Source organism: Thamnophis elegans, chromosome 10 (assembly GCF_009769535.1).
Source record: "Thamnophis elegans isolate rThaEle1 chromosome 10, rThaEle1.pri, whole genome shotgun sequence".
NCBI classification, from domain to species: Eukaryota; Metazoa; Chordata; class Lepidosauria; order Squamata; family Colubridae; genus Thamnophis; species Thamnophis elegans.
The window spans coordinates 65,700,782-65,717,101 of NC_045550.1; the positions used below are offsets into that span (position 1 = coordinate 65,700,782).

General features: G+C 44.5%; 1 protein-coding gene across 1 annotated transcript in view; it reads right to left on the reverse strand.

Annotated features, from left to right (window-relative positions):
- Positions 1–16,320, reverse strand: part of VWA5B2 (von Willebrand factor A domain containing 5B2) — a 53,486-nt gene that overhangs the window by 3,416 nt on the left and 33,750 nt on the right. The window contains 7 exon segments of the mRNA XM_032224910.1: positions 696–765; positions 2,191–2,259; positions 6,158–6,277; positions 8,325–8,462; positions 11,098–11,448; positions 12,903–13,128; positions 15,064–15,356. Of these exon segments, the coding sequence (XP_032080801.1) occupies positions 696–765; positions 2,191–2,259; positions 6,158–6,277; positions 8,325–8,462; positions 11,098–11,448; positions 12,903–13,128; positions 15,064–15,356 (1,267 nt within the window).

Below are 16,320 nucleotides of genomic sequence, written 5' to 3' on the forward strand. Positions count from 1 at the left end.
GGTAGAACAAGAAGCAATGGGTGCAAACTAATCAAGGAGAGAAGCAACTTAGAACTGAGGAGAAATTTCCTAACAGTTAGAATAATGAATCAGTGGAACAGAAGTTGCCTCCAGAAGTTGTGAATGCCCCAACACTGGAAGTCTTTAAGAAGATGTTGAATAGCCATTTGTCTGGAACGGTATAGGGTTTCCTGCCTAGGCAGAGGGTTGGAATAGAAGACCTCCAAGGTCCCTTCCAACTCTGCTATTGTAATGTATTGTATAATCCTCCAAGGTAGGAGACTCTACACCAGTGATGGTGAAGCTTTTTGCCACCAAGTGCTGAAAAGGGAGCATGCATGCATGCATGCTCGTCTGGGACGCAACCCTTTTTTTTTTGCTTGCTGAACCAGCAGTAACGCCGGCAGCAACCCACCCCTGATTCTATCCCTCTGTTAAAGAAGTGTAGGACTGTGTTGGCTTTCTTAGCATCTGCAGCACACTGCTGCTCATATTTAAGTGATTGTTCACTATGTCACCCCCTCCCGCTCTAAAGATACTATGATTGTGCCATATCATGGTGAGCATGGACAGATGGACACTTTGCTTCAGTGTCAATCAAAGAACGATCTTTCTGCCAAACAACTCTTTGCCCCATTCATGCCCACCCAAATGAGTCCTCTACCCGAGAGGAGAGGTAGCTTTGAAAGAGTCACCTGCGGCTTAGGAAACTCTCAATAGATTTCAAGGAGCCTTCAGAAACAGGAGAAGGACTGGAGCTGGCTCCTGTATAGCGAGAAAGAGAGAGAGACTCATGAGGTCTGGGAAACAGGTGCAGAGCTCCCAACCATATCCCTTTGGACTCTAGGTGTCACGTGATTTATTGATTTTGTTTACACATCCCAAGCAAAATGCAAGTCTTCATGTGAAGAACTGAAGAAGCGTCTTGGATGAGAAGGGAAATCTCTTCAAGAAAAAAAGAAAAACAAAGGAAGTCCAGGGTCCTTTGGAAAAAAGCAACTTTGGGATAGGAGGCATTAAAGTCTGCTGGGTGACATTGGGTCAATCACCAGGGGATGGTGAATTCTAGTTTTCCCTTAGGCCTGAAAGCAACTGAATGACTTTGAGCCGGTCACTCTCTCTGAGCCCAGCTCACCTCACAGGTTTGTGGTGGGGAAAATAGGAGGAAGGAGGAATATATGATATATGTTTACCACCTTGAGTTGCTTATAAAAAATAATAAAAGTGTGGTATCAACAAATAAAAATAAACCTGACTTTGCAGGAATCGTGAAACCCAACCTCGTACTCTTCTTCAATTTTACAAAAGCAATCTTCTATAGCAATAGTTGATAGATACAGAGGTGATCATCTTGGTATTAATTGTGTATTCTTTAGGTACCTCTTAAGGTAAATGTTCCCCTTGCACATATGTGCTAGTTGTTCATGACTCTAGGGAGCAGTGCTCATCTCAGTTTCAAAGCTGAAGAGCCAGCTCTGTCCGAAGACGCCTCCGTGGTCATGTGGCCGGCATGACTCAATGCCGAAGGCGCACGGAACACTGTTCCCTTCCCACCAAAGGGGGTCCCTACTTTTCTACTTGCATTTTTTACATGCTTTCGAACTGCTAGGTTGGCAGAAGCTGGGACAAGCAAAGGGAGCTCACTCCGTTATATGGTGCTAGGGATTCGAACTACTGACCTTTCAATCGACAAGTTCAGAATCTTAGCCACGGAGCCACATACCATTATGTAGTGTAATAATGCTATTACTATGCATTACTCTGAATAGTAATGTATAATATACTATAGTATATTACTCTGTTGCTTTGCATGTACACTGAGACCTGCACCAGAGACAAAAGTCCTTGTGTGTCTAATCACACTCGGCCAACAAAGTGTTCTAATTCTAATATTCTAACTTGAATTCTAAAATTCTAATTCTAACATTTTAATCATTCTAAAATTCTAATTCTAATATTCTAATAATTCTAAAATTCTAATAATTCTAAAATTCTAATAATTCTAAAATTCTAATCCTAAAATTCTAATCCTAAAATTCTAATTCTAAAATTCTAATTCTAAAATTCTAATTCTAATTCTAATTCTATTTTATTATTTTTCGACGCCGAACCTCAAAACTTGAATACAACCCTGGACACGCGTTGCCAGGTCTTCCTCGTTTCCCACACTCCATGTTGAGTAAGACTTACCACTAGGACAGCTTGGCCTGGCTTGGGTGGCTGAAGAAACACTGACTGGGGAAGGAGGCACTTCTTGTTCTAGGAAGCAAAGAAAGACGCAGATGTTAAGTGGGCATCCCTTGCCAAAACACAGGATGTTCTCAGGAGGTTCAGCCTATTCTCTTATTGGAAAGCTTTTGGACAACACTGAAATTAAGAAAGTTGGAATTGGCCATTGCCCAAGAGAAGATCAGAAGAAATGCCTGGATATCAGAAGTGAAAGTGGTGTTCTGACCTAGGCTACCCGATAAAGCATAAATCAAACGCTTAGTCCAAAAACCCTCTTTCATTTAAACGGCTGTGAATTGTGGTCATTCACAGCCCGTAATGATTCACAAACAGTCTGTGAAGAGTGCGACAGAAGTCTGCCACAGTCTTTCAGGGTAATGCTGATAAGTACCCACCTTTATCTCCCTTGAAACGCTGCCAGAGACCTAATTGCCAATTAGTTTTGCAAGGCCAAATGGAGCACAGAGTCAAATGGAGCTTCTCAGGCTTTGAAGGGACCAGAATGAACAAATTGCTTCCTGCAAAGGCTCATGTCCGTTTGCTCCTCTTTTTTGTCGTATGGGAGGGGCCAATCACTGCCAAGCCTTACTCCCGAGTCGCCCCTTTTGTTTTAACTGTTCTTGCCTTCTGGCAGCTCTGCGCATGCGCACGCTGGGAACAGGCTCACACTGTTCTTCTGCCTCGCTGCTGTCAGACTCTCGAGGCTCCAGAGGCAGCACTTCTCTACCAGATGGCCATGGCCCCCTCTCTGCCTCTGACACAGAGCTTTCCCCAGACTTCAGGACTGGCCCATGTTCTTCCCCAACCTCCTCACTGTCCGACTGTGCTGCCAGCTCCACAGGCCGCTGGCAGACCACAAGAAGTGCATCAAAGTAAAGGAATAGCCAGACATGGCAAAGTGAGGTTGAGATTGATATATAAAGGAATGTAAAAGGAACTTCTTGCAAGAAAACAGAACAAAATTTAAAATTAAAATGAAAAAACAAGAATAAACTGGGCTAAAAGTTCTTAAAGAGAGCAGGTCCCTGAGTCTCTTTCAGGGGCCTCACAAAGTCAAATGCATATTTATAAATTTCTCAGTTTTAATTTCTAATACAATAAATATTGATAGATACAACTCACATAAAGCAACAGGCTGATATTGATATAGTTCACATAAATGTTGGGGCCCTTAATGATTTTAAGAATGTAAAGGTTTCTTGAGACCAAAATATTTGTGAATTGCTCAGCTAGGTTAAATGGGAAATTGAGTTCTTTGTGGCTTAGCAGTTTTTTGGGGAGGAGGAATATGGTCTTAGCATAAAATATTATTCTAGTTCCGTGATGGCGAACCTATGACACGCGTGCCAGAGGTGGAACGCACAGCCCTCTCTGTGGCAAAGTGAGGTTGAGTGATCTTCTGGTTTCCAACAGCTGGTCTTTGTGGGCACTGGAGCAACAGAAAATAGCCTGAAAAAGGTCCAAAAACGGTCTGAAAATGGCCCAAAACAGCCTGAAAAATGGCCTGAAAACAATGCCCAAAATGGCCAAAAACCTGTCCTTTTTCGGACTGTTGTCAGGCTATCTTTGGGACATTTTCGGGACATTTTTCAGACTGAAAATGGCCTTAAAATGGTCCAAAAAACAGCCTGGAAAATGGCCTGAATATGACCCCAAAATAGCCAAAAATGGCCACAAAACAGGCATACGCCCGTTGGCCAGCTGGTCTTTCAATTTCTGGTGCTCTGGCGCATGCACAGGCATTCCAGGTTGGGCACTCAGTGCCAAAAAGCTTCGCCATCACTGTTCTTGATCATTTTTTCTCAACCTTGGCCACTTTAGGATGCATAGACTTCAACTCCCAGAATTCCCTGAATAATTCTGGCAATTGAAGTCCATCCAATTTAAGGGGGCCAAGATTGAGAAACATTTATGTAGACCAATAAGCCACACAATTTAGCCACAGCTGATGATGTGAGCCTGGCAACAATGGCTTTCTAGTTATTGTGGCCTGCCAGCGGCCAGCAGAGCTGGCAGCAGATTCGGACAGTGAGGAGGTTGGAGAGGAACCTGGGCCAGTCCTGGAGTCTGAGGAAGGCTCTGTTGAGGGCTCTGTGTCGGAGGCAGAGGGGGGCAGGGCCATCTGACAGTTATCAGCTGCTTTCGGAGTCAGACATCAATGAGGCAGACGAACAGCTGGAGCCTGTTCCCAGTGTGCAAATGCGCAGAGTTGCCAGATGAAGGGAACGGCTAAGGAACAAGGGTCGACTTGGGAGTAAGGCCACAGGTGGACGGTGAATGGCCCCTCCCAGAGGAAATAAAAGAGGAGCAAAAGGGGAGTGGAGTTTGAAGGAAACAATTAGTTCATTCCTGCATTCTTGCCAAGTATTGCAGCATCTGAAAGATATCGGCCTGGCCACTGTCCAAGCCTGATAAAGGTTGGTAATTGTGAAATACCTTGAAAGACTGTGGGCCGGGACTTTGCTGGAGAGGAATTCACTGTTAATTAAATAAAAGGGGTTTATCGGGATGAGGATTTGGCGTTGTGCTGCTGGGGAAGCCTATGTCAGAATACTGGTGGGTTTAGGCTTAAATAGGTTGTGTGAACTCAGCAATCATGTTGCCTTGTTCCAGAGAGCCAAGATAACGAATGGGTTACCATGCAGGTTGGCTTCCGTGCAAATTGTGGCAGAACTGCTCACCCGATCACCTGATCCAACGTTCCCAGTTTTAATTGCTCTCCGTTTCCCAGCACTTGTGCTGCTACGTGCAGTTGCTGGGAAGCACAGCTATTTCTCACTCCCGGGAATATAAATAGGAGCAAGATAGAAACAGACTTTCCCCCCCCCCCCAGAATTTAGTTACAGGAGAACGAGGCTCTAAAACTTAATGGAGGCATAATGCCAGAGGTGATGCGCACCCCGGAGCGATTTGCTGGGGGAGGGCGGGAAAAGGAATATTTTCAACAGATCAGAGGGCTTGCAGAGAAACTACTAAAAGAATTATTCCACGGGGAAGCAGAAAAATAAATCAACATTTAAAAAGAGGTAGTGGCCAAATGTGTTGGGTTGTAACTCCTACATTACCAAGCCAGCATATCCACCTAATTCATTGGGTCCATGGAATAGAATGGAATAGAATTATCGGTATTTATTGGCCAAATGTGATTGGACACACAAGGAATTTGTCTTTGGCTGTCCAAGTAGGGGGGATAAGTTTTACAAAATGTGCACAAGACCCACTGAAGGATACCCAGAGCAACAGGGCTACATTTGACCCACACATCCCTTCTCCCCTTCTGCACATTTTTCAAGCCCCTAGCTATTGATCTGGGTTCCTGCCCCCTCCCTCTGCTGATGTGCACTCACTGGCTGGGTTCACACAGCCTGCTAAGTCAAAACAGGAAGATCTAACACAAGCACTTGTGTTTGTTAATAGAATAGCAATAGCACTTATATAGATACACAGTGCTCTACAGCTTTCTCTAAGCAGTTTACAGCATCAGCCTCTTGCCCCCCAACGAGCTGGGTCTTCATTTTACCCACCTGAGAAGGATGGGAGACTGAGTCAACTTGAACCAGTCAGTATCGAACTCTTGGCAGTTGGCAGAGTTAGTCTGCAATGCTGCATTCTAACCATTGCACCACCATGGGCGGTGCTCTTCTCCACATCAAGGCCATTCAGACAGCGCTGTCCGAAGACATTTCCATGACATCACAGAACGCTGTTATCTTCTCACCAAAGTGGTACCTATTTATCTACTCGCATTTCCATGCTTTCAAGCAGCTAGGTTGGCAGGAAGCTCACCCTGTCGTGCAGTGTTTGGGTTTCGAACCTGGGCTGCCAGCTTTCCAGCTGACAAGCTCAGCATCCTTAACCGCTGAGCCACTGTGCTGCCCATATAATAAAGGTCCAATTTCAAATCAAACAGATCAAGTGACGTTTGTACCTGCAGGAACAAGAGTATCGTCCAAGTCCTGGGAATCCTGTCTCTGTCCCAGGCTTAGCGAGTAACTCGGATGACGCTGATTGACGAAGCGGGACCCTTTCTGATGGTAATTTACACCGTCTGGGAGAAAGCAGAGTCAGGGTGATTAGACTTATTTCCAGTTCTCCTGTTGCCATTTCAATGATGTACAATTAGAATAGAATAACAGAGTTGGAAGGGACCTTGGAGGTCTTCTAGTCCAACCCCTGCCTAGGCAGGAAACCCTACATCACTTCAGACAAGTGGCTGTCCAGCCTCTTCTTAAAAACTTCGTGTTGGAGCATTCACAACTTCTGGGGGGAAATTGTTCCATTGATTAATTGTTCTCACTGTCAAAAAATTTCTCCTTGGTTGCAGGTTGCTTCTCTCCTTGATAAGTTTCCACCCATTGTTTCTTGTCCTACCCTCAGGTGCTTTGGAGAATAGCTTGACTTCCTCTTCTTTGTGACAACCCCTGAGCTATTGGAACACTGCTATCATGTCTCCCCTAGTCCTTCTTTTCATTAAACTAAACATACCCTGTTCCTTCAACCATTCTTTATATGTTTTATCCTCCAGTTCCCTAACTATCTTTATTGCTCTTCTCTTTGGCTTCAACAATACTGGTTTTGTAGTACATTTTATTCCCACAGCTCTGGATGTCAAAAGCAAACCTCTCTTCTTTAGCCAGAGGCTAAGATAGCAAATATTGTCAAGAGCCAAAGCTCAAGCACAAGACCAGACCTTTTTAATGAAATGAGCAAATGAAAGTCAAAAACATAGCAGGAAAAAAAGTGCCCAGCTTAGCATTTTGAAGAAAACCCTCTAAACAGTATCTCCCCTCTATACATTTGCTAAGCCCAACGTCTAAACTTACTAAACTGTAGAACTGATCAAGTTTATTTCCATTTATTTGTTGGTGTTTCATAAATGTTTATTTATGATGCAACTAATTACCAAAAGGGAGAAAAATTGTAATTACTGGATGGAACCAACATTTTGCAAGCATTTGATTTGCTTTCTGCCATTGTTTGCATCATGGATATTAGGAGAAATGGTATTAGACTAGCGGATAATTATATTAGACTAGCGGATAACCCGGCATTGTCTGGGTATTTATTTATAGGGGGAAAATGTCCGGACCAAATGTAATTTCTAATGTTGGATTTTCTTCCTTACCAGAGAGAGCCCCCTTGTGGAGTACTGTGAAGCCATTACCATGGCAACTCCCCTGGGCTGCACAGTAGAAGCCATTTTCCAGTACAGTACAGTAGAAGTCATTTCAAGGCACAACAGGCTGTATCTTAACAGAACACACACACCGAGGGGTGTTAGGGGTGTCTTACCCCCACAATATTTTTTTCCAGAGAGTAAGTCATCTGTGTATCAAGTTTGGTTGAAATTCTTCGAGGCATTCCAGAGTTATGCTGGAAAACACACACACACACACACACACACACACACACACACACACACACTGCAGTAATGCTAAATAGGAATTGTTATATTGAAAGGAAGGAAGGAAGGAAGGAAGGAAGGAAGGAAGGAAGGAAGGAAAGAAAGAAAGAAAGAAAGAAAGAAAGAAAGAAAGAAAGAAAGAAAGAAAGAAAGAAAGAAAAGGATGCATCTAATTTTAAACATTTGGGCATAATATAATGAATGAATACTCGGGATTCTGCTTAAATGCTTATAGTGGAATTTTTCCGCCAGGCAAGGAAAATATTTTATGGACCTTTCTGGTTAAAGAATTTCAACTGGTGGGGTCTAAGAAGAGAACCTTCTTTGCTGTCTCCCCTTCCCTATGGAACATCTATACCACCCCCACCTCCACCCAAAGGCGAGGCAAGTCGTCACTCTCCTAGCTTTTCGGAAGTCTGTCAAGACCTGCCAACTGGAATGAGGGTCTAAGAATGCCATGCAATCCTGAGAATGGTTGGGTGGGTTGAAGGTGCTTCCTCTGCCTTTTAACTCTCTTTTAACTTTAATTGTTTTTATTAATTCTGTTTTGATTTGGTTTTTAACTTTGTTTTTAACTATGGCACTTATACGATTTTATTGTTTGACTTAGAACTCACCCAGAATCACACAAATGTGATGGGCAGTATAGAAATTAGACAAATAATTACACACTCATTTCAGGTGGTCCTACCTGTGTTGCAAACCTGAAGTGCTAAAGGCAAGGCCTCCTTAGTGGCAGAGTCTACAGGCACTGCGGAAGTAAACATGGAAGGCAGATTGCAGGCCTTGCTTGACTGGACAGCTTTAAGACAGAACCTTCGGAAGAAACCTAGGGAACGGGAGAGAGAGAATAACGCTATTTATTTCTTTAATGCATTTTAGAATTGTGGTTCCACTCAGTTAACACCAGGGGTGAAATCCACTTAACTTTGCTACCAGTTCGCAAATGTGAGTGCTTGTGCGCACGTTCCGCTCTCACACCCCATCTCCATGCATGTGCAGGATCTTCCATGCATGCCCAGAACGTCAAAAATGGACGTGATGACGTCCAGGTGGGTGGGCGGAGCCTGCTACCAAGTGCTCCTGCAAAGGTAAGTAGAACAGCGAGGGGGGGAGGGAATCTGCTGTGCCACGCGATTTAGATTAGTTAGTAATCCTGCTTTCTAGCTAATATAAATCACGCGTAATAGCTGGTCGTTGGAAATACCGTGACCCGACAATTGCGCGATAGACATATACGCGCCAACAAAATAGTGCCAATTAAAACGCAACGTCAAAATCACACCGATAAATGCGCGACGACAAAAGCGCAACAAAAGCGTGATGACAAGCACAATAAAAACGAATAAATTACTGTTAGGGTTAGGGTTATAGTTTGTCTATAGTTTGTTGATGCCGCAATTTTGTCGGCGCGCATTTGTTGGCGCGCTAGTGTTGAAAATCAATTAGCGATTTTGACGGCGCTCATTTGTCCATCGCAGTTTTGTTGGCGCGCATATGTCTATCGCGCATTTGTCGGTGAACCAGAAATACCGGTACACCCGAACCGTTAGCATTTCAACCCTGGTTAAAACTTAGGATCTTTATGGTAAAACCACAAAATAGCGTTAAACATTGCAAAAAAATAAAGTAGAAATGTTGAAGATCTACATCAAGATAGGCAACTAGTGACATCCCAGATCTTCTTGAAGTACAGCGAGCAGCATCTTTCCAAACTGGCCCTCTTTCCTAAGGCTGTTGGGAGCTTACCAACATTTGGAGGGCTACGGATGATTTGACCCTTGATCTATAAGAAAAGAGCCCCCTAAATTCCTCAGAAGGATTCCACATTGGTGTTACAGGAAGTCCTTTACTTACAACCTCAGCTGGGACCAGAATTTCTTTTGCTAATTAAGGTGGTTGTCCCAAAGGTGTTTTTTCTCAGGAGGCAACTGGATTTTCTTGTTTTTTCTTTGAAGACGTTTCGCTTCTCATCCAAGAAGCTTTTGACAGGACAGTCTTCAAAGAAAAAACAAGAAAGTCCAGTTTCCTCCTGAAAAAGCACCTTTGGGACAACCATGACTTGGATGACTGAGACTCTCTACAGACTTTCACCTATACAATTTGGGATGAAGACCCTTAGAATGGTGTGGGAGTAGGAATGGATTTCCAGAGGAAAAAATTGCAGAGTACAGGAACCATTGCCACTCAGGTGACCCTGAGGACACAAATAAACCTCCAAATAGCCTTAACGACCCTCTAAAAGGATGCAAATGACCAGCTGTCTGCAAGGAATATAAATCCTTCCATTCTCCACTATCCTGTATAGATCTAGATTACCAGGAACTGTACTTGGAAACCGCTTCTGGACTTTGTGCTTGAGGTACGGGGAGGGGGGAATGAAACTTTAATTTGGGGTTTTGCTGATTAGATGGATTCAGTTTTGGTCACCACAATGTTAAAAAGATGTGGAGACTCTAGAAAGAGTGCAGAGAAGAGCAACAAAGAGGATTAGGGGACTGGAGGCTAAAACATATGAAGAATGGTTGTAGGAACTGGTATGTCTAGTTTAATGAAAAGAAGGCCAGGGGAGACATGATAGCAGTCTTCCAATATCTCAGGGGTTGCCCCAAAGAAGAGGGAGTCAAACTATTCTCCAAGGCACCTGAGGGTAGAACAAGAAGCAATGGGTGGAAACTAATCAAGGAGAGAAGCAACTTAGAACTGAGGAGAAATTTCCTGACAGTTAGAACAATTAATCAGTGGAACAGAAGTTGCCTCCAGAAGTTGTGAATGCCCCAACACTGCAAGTCTTTAAGAAGATGTTGGATAGCCATTTGTCTAGAATGCTATAGGGTTTTCTGCCTAGGCAGGGGGTTGGACTAGAAGACCTCTAAGGTCCCTTCCAACTCTGCTATTGTATTGTATTGTGTTGTGTTGTATTGTGTTGTATTGTATTGTATTGTATTGTTATAGAAATGGCGAGTATATATTAGTATGCAAAAGTAAAAAAAAATGAGGCTGTATATTATTGTCTCACTCTACTGATCTAAAAGAGAGTCATAAGTCAGGACTTTTTTCTCTTTTCTCTTTTCCCTTACACTTTTTCCCCTTCTCTTCTTCCTCCCTTACTTTCCCCCATTATTTTCATTTTTTTTCCGTATTTTATACTTAAGATAAAGTGCTAAAAAAATGTCAAACCAAAAATAAATGACCAGGAACTGGCCTTTCAGGATTGACACTTGGAGGTTAATGAATTGTGGGCGGTGGGGGTGGGGGGAATTGCCCCAATCCAGCCTACTTTTTTTGGGAAGGAGGAACAGACTTACCAACCCCAAACTGGTTGTTAGCCAATCAATCAATCAATCAATCAATCAATCAATCAGAATAGAGCTGGAATGGACCTTGGAGGTGTTCTAGTCCAGCCCCCTGCTCAAGCAGGCCAAACTTGAAGACAAGGAAAACGTGAGGAAAAGGGGCTTTACCGTGTTCCACTTCTGCTTCCCTCTGAGCCACAGTCTCGTTATCCCGGATAACGGAGGCAGCGGTCAGGTGGTGAAGGAGCTTCTCCAATCCCGTGCTTGGCGGCGGCGGCTGCTGCTGTCCCTGGGAATGTTCCAGGCTGCTTTTGGGGAGGAACAAGGAATCCAGGCCACCGATCACCTCCCAGGAGACGGGCTTCCCTGCACTGAGGGCATGGATCACCACCTGGCACTGGAGAGGAGGCAAGGGGCTGCCATCAGGCATTCCTTGCTCCAAGGCCGGTGATGGGCTGAAAAGGTACGAGGGCTCCAACAGCATGTCCCAATCAAGATGGGTGGGTGACAGCAAATTGCCTGGAAAAGAGTAAGCCATTAGGATGCAGAGGTAAGGTGGGCAACAGGACAGATAATTCAGAAAGTGGGGACTTTGGTGCTCTCTGAACCTGATGGGTTGTTTTTTTGGGGGCAGATGTTTCATTATTCAGATAGCCCTGATGATGTTACCTAGCTGGGTAATAAGACATCTGCAAGAAAACAACCAAACACAGAGAACGTGGACTTCACAGTTCCACCCTGAGCTACAAATATTCTCCTCTATTATTATCTAGCAGTGCTGCTACTTTATTGGGTAACAAAATATCTGCAAGAAAATCACCAAGCTCAGAGAGGAGCAAGGACCCCAGAGTTCAACCCCAAAAGCACCTATATTCTCTTCAATTGGTTCAGAAAGTTCCAGCAATGCACAAGCATTCCTATTGGCTGCTGCTAGCACTGAAGCTCATGAATATTCATTTCCTCATGCTTAGCACACTGACATGGTGCTCATTGTGAAGCCTCATTAGAAGATCCCTGCCATCAACATGGGATCTGCTTTGGCTTATGCCAGAATGAAATCTGCCTTGCTGTTTTTCGAATGTTATGTTCATTTATTACAACTATATTCAGAGGTTGTATTCTGCTGCTTCGCCCCGGTTCGGGCGAACTGGTAGTGGCGGCGGTGGGAGGCTCTGCCCACCTGCCCAGATATCATCACGGACAGTCTGCACATGCGCAGGAGCGCTGCCTGTGAGAGAAGTGAGCACACGCTCCCAGTTCCCAACCGGTAGTGAAGGTAAGAGGATTTCATGCCTGACTATATTGTACCCTTCTTCCTGTTTTTGAAGGCAGCTTACAGAGATATCTTCATTTTTATCCCCATATGAGCTGGGGTAGGTTGAGCTGAACGTGTGCAATAGACCCAAAGGTCACCCAGTGAATTCCCACGGCTGGGAGTAGATGTGAACCAGTCATCCTGGTCTTGTTCCATTAACCATTTCATCGCATTTGCTATCGTTTTACTTTTTAAAAAGGTAAAAGTTCCCCTCGCACATATGTGCTAGTCGTTTTCGACTCTAGGGGGCGGTGCTGATCTCCTTTTCAAAGCCGAAGAGCCAGCACTGTCCGAAGACGTCTCCGTGGTCATGTGGCCGGCATGACTCAACACCGAAGGCACGCAGAATGCTGTTACCTTCCCACCAAAGGTGTTCCCTATTTTTTCTACTTACATTTTTACATGCTTTTGAACTGCTAGGTTGGCAGAAGCTCGGACAAGTAATGGGAGCTCACTCCATTATGCACTGCTAGGGATTCGAACCGCCAAACTGCCAACCTTTCTGATCGACACCCTCAGCGTCTTAGCCACTGTGCCACCACGTCCCTATTTTTACTTTTACACACTGGTAAAAATCTCAACCCTTCCTATTTGTCCTTCTCTTCCTGTTCCTCTCTGTTCCCAAAGTACATCAACTTTCTCCATCCCCTTCGCTTACTGGAATCAGCAACAGCCTTGGGCATCTTCTGCAGCTCAGGCCCGATCTCATCCAACTTCCCTTCCAGAGACCGATTGGGTTTCTGGGATACTTTCTCCAGGGCTCGGTGCAGCCGATGGGCATCCAACTCGCCATGCGGAGAAGAGAAACTACGTCCAGACATGGCAGTCCGGGCCAGGGCTTTCTTCTTACGCATCAACTCTTCAGAGCTCAGGGCAATGGAGGTCTTCAGAGAGAGGGAAAGAGAAAGGTCCAAACTGGAAATGATGTCAGAAAGCCAAATGATTTTTCCTTGTACAGATCCATGAAGGACCTGGGTGTCCTTGATGCAAAGGTGATGATGAATAACAACAATAATAATGGAATAATAGAGTTGAAAGGGACCTTGGAGGTCTTCTACTCTAACTCTCTTCTCAAGCAAGAGATCCTATACCATCTCAGACAAATGACTGTCCAGTCTTTTTTTAAAAACCTCCAGTGTTGGAGCATCCACAACTTCTGGAGGCAAGTCGTTCCACTAATGCAGGGGAGAGCAACTTTCGGCTCCGGAGCCGCATGTGGCTCTTTCATCCCGCCCTGTTGCCAGTTGGCTCCACAATTGATAGGGCTTTTGATTAGGACAGGTAGAGGAAAAAGGATGCTGCGCTAGGAGGAGACTCTATGGTGGTGGGGGGAAACCAGATGTCCAGTCAGCTCCAGAATTGAATGGGGGGGGGCTTCCAGTTAGGACCTTTGTGGCTCTTTTGTGTGTTTAAGGTTGCTGATCCCTTCACTAATGATACTTCAGCTTCATTTGCAATAACAATTGATACAAACTAAAGGTAAACTGCTCCAAACTCGATTGCAGAAAATACGACTTCAGCAAGAGTGGTCAACGCTTGGAATGCACTACCTGACTCTACATACTCAAACCCCCACAGCTTCAACCTTAAACTGTCTACCGATGACATCACCCCTTTCCCAAGAGGTCCGTAAAGGGGGCGCACCAGTGTGCCTACTGTCCCTTCCTACTGTCCCCATTTATTTGTATTCATTTCCTTCGTTCATGTCCATGTTCATACTTATATCTGCTAACTTGTATATATTTGACAAACTAATAAAATAAATTAAAAATTACTTGTTATAAATGCCAGGAAATTCCTCTTTAGTTCTAGGTTTCTTCTCTTCTTGATTGGTTTCCATTCATTACTTCTTGTCCTGCCCTCAGGTGCTTTGGAGAATAGATTGACCCCACTTTTCTTTGCTACAACCCCTGAGATATTGGAACACTGCTATCATGTCATAGCAGAAATGACCATCATTCATCACCATCAATATAAAGCAGAGATGCTGGATAATGAATTCAGAATTCAGAGAAACAATTAGAGTCTTTCAGGAATTAATCCGTAAGCAACGGATGGAAACTAATCAAGGAGAGAACCAACCTAGAACTAAAGAGAAATTTTCTAACATTAATCCGTGGAACACCTTGCCTCCAGAAGTTGCTCCATCTCTACAGGTTTTAAAGAAGATATTGGACAACCATCTGTTTGAATTGATATAGTATAGTGAGAGAAGGAGAATTATTCCTGTAAAGAAAAGAGCCATAGTAACTCCATATTTAAACTCTGTATAACCTATCTGGGAGACATTAAAATAAGGAGTTGTGTAAGAGACTTTTGGGGGGAAACAAGAGTTATAAATTGATTAGTATATTCCAGGCCAGGTCAGGCTAACATTGGCAGGAAAGAAACTGTCGTGTTAGGATTGATAGCATTATTATGAAGAAATGTGGCAAGGGTATTTCCTGGAGGACTTCTTGTTCGGGGAAATTGCTGCGAAATAGCCAAAAACTTCTCTAACATAAGATAGCCAGTGAGGATGAGGGGCGGTGTGTTGTTTTTCTTCTTTGCTGAAAATGTATTTAAACCATGTATTCAAACCTCTACTTTGCTCTCTCCTACGAGAGGATCCTTTTGCAAAAGCCTTCTAATAAATTGCTCTTTTTATTATTCATGGTCTCCTGATTTTTCACCTGAGAGGTTTTACATCTCACATATAGGGTGTCTTGAACAGGAGACTGCAGTAGAAGACCTTCAAGGTCCCTTCCAAATCTTATTATTCTTTTGTCTCCACAACATGCTGAAGAAATGGAGAAAACAAGAGCTTTGCGGTTCCTCACCTTAGCCGTAGCCCCAGTTTGAGTTTGGGTTACCGGTGCCGACTTAGTGGAAGAGTTGCAGAGAGACACACTCTTCTGTCCTTGCTGAGAGGTGCTTTCAAGAGTCTGGGCTAAGGAGCCTTCCTCCGGAGGGACATCCCTGGAGCCGGTAGACTCACTGCTGGTAGAGCTGTGGCATAAGGGTTGGCTGGGGTCGGTGCTGACTGAGCAGTGAGTAAGCACATATTGCTCCTGAATGTAGGAAGGCTGGTAAATCCGCTTCCAAATATCTCCTACAGACACTGGATCTCCACCTGCAGAGAAAAGAATTTATGGTGATCTGGCTTGGAGAAATTTCCAAGGTATTTGGTATCCCACCCATCCCTCAGATGGAAAGGTCAAGAAGGGAAGTAGATCTTCCTCTAAGCCAGTGATGGTGAACCTTTTTGGTGCCCAGTGCCCAAAACACGGGTTCCCCCAAAAGCAATGCAAGCATCCCGCATGCATGCATCCCACACCCCATGCATGCGCACCCATGCGGCATGCATACGCGCCCCCCACGCATGCCCTCCATTCCCCTCTCACTGATTTTTGGCTTCCAAGTTGGTGCAGGAAGCTTTCCAGGCCAAAAACAGGGTGCGGAGGGGCGGGCACATACATGCGAACCCCAAAAATACATGTGAGTGCCCCAGCTCATGCACCCAAATCCCCTGCACATGCCCCGTTTCCCACACATACAGGGCAGTGATGCGAAGACCAGCTGGCCGGCGGGAGGCACGCACAAATGTGCGATGGAGCTGGGCTGGGGCGATGGCTGGCGTGGCTGCAGAGAAGGCTGTGCGTGCCACCTGTGGCACACGTGTCATTGGTTTGCCATCATGGCTCTATGCAATGATGCCTGCTGTTAAAGCACCTCCCTTCTTTGCACCTTAATTAATTCAAGGGGAAATTCACCGTGTAAGTGCAGAGACACGTAAACAAAAGCCCCGGAGAGAACTCTAGTCTCAGAAAGCCTCTGGTACAAGATAACATTAAGAATGAGAATTATCATGGTAGCAATTATGTCTTCATTCCTCCTGTGATTGTTTATTAAAGTGCCGCATTAATTTTTAATGCGACCGAAAGGGAAACGATTAAAGGCCATACAGAGTGGTGAGTTAACCCTATTCGCTGTAGTTTCGTTTAAGGTCATGTAAATGCTACTAAAATTACATCGCAGGATTGTTGTTGGGTTTTTTTGGGAGCCCTGTTACTTTTGGGAATGTGGACATGGTAGCA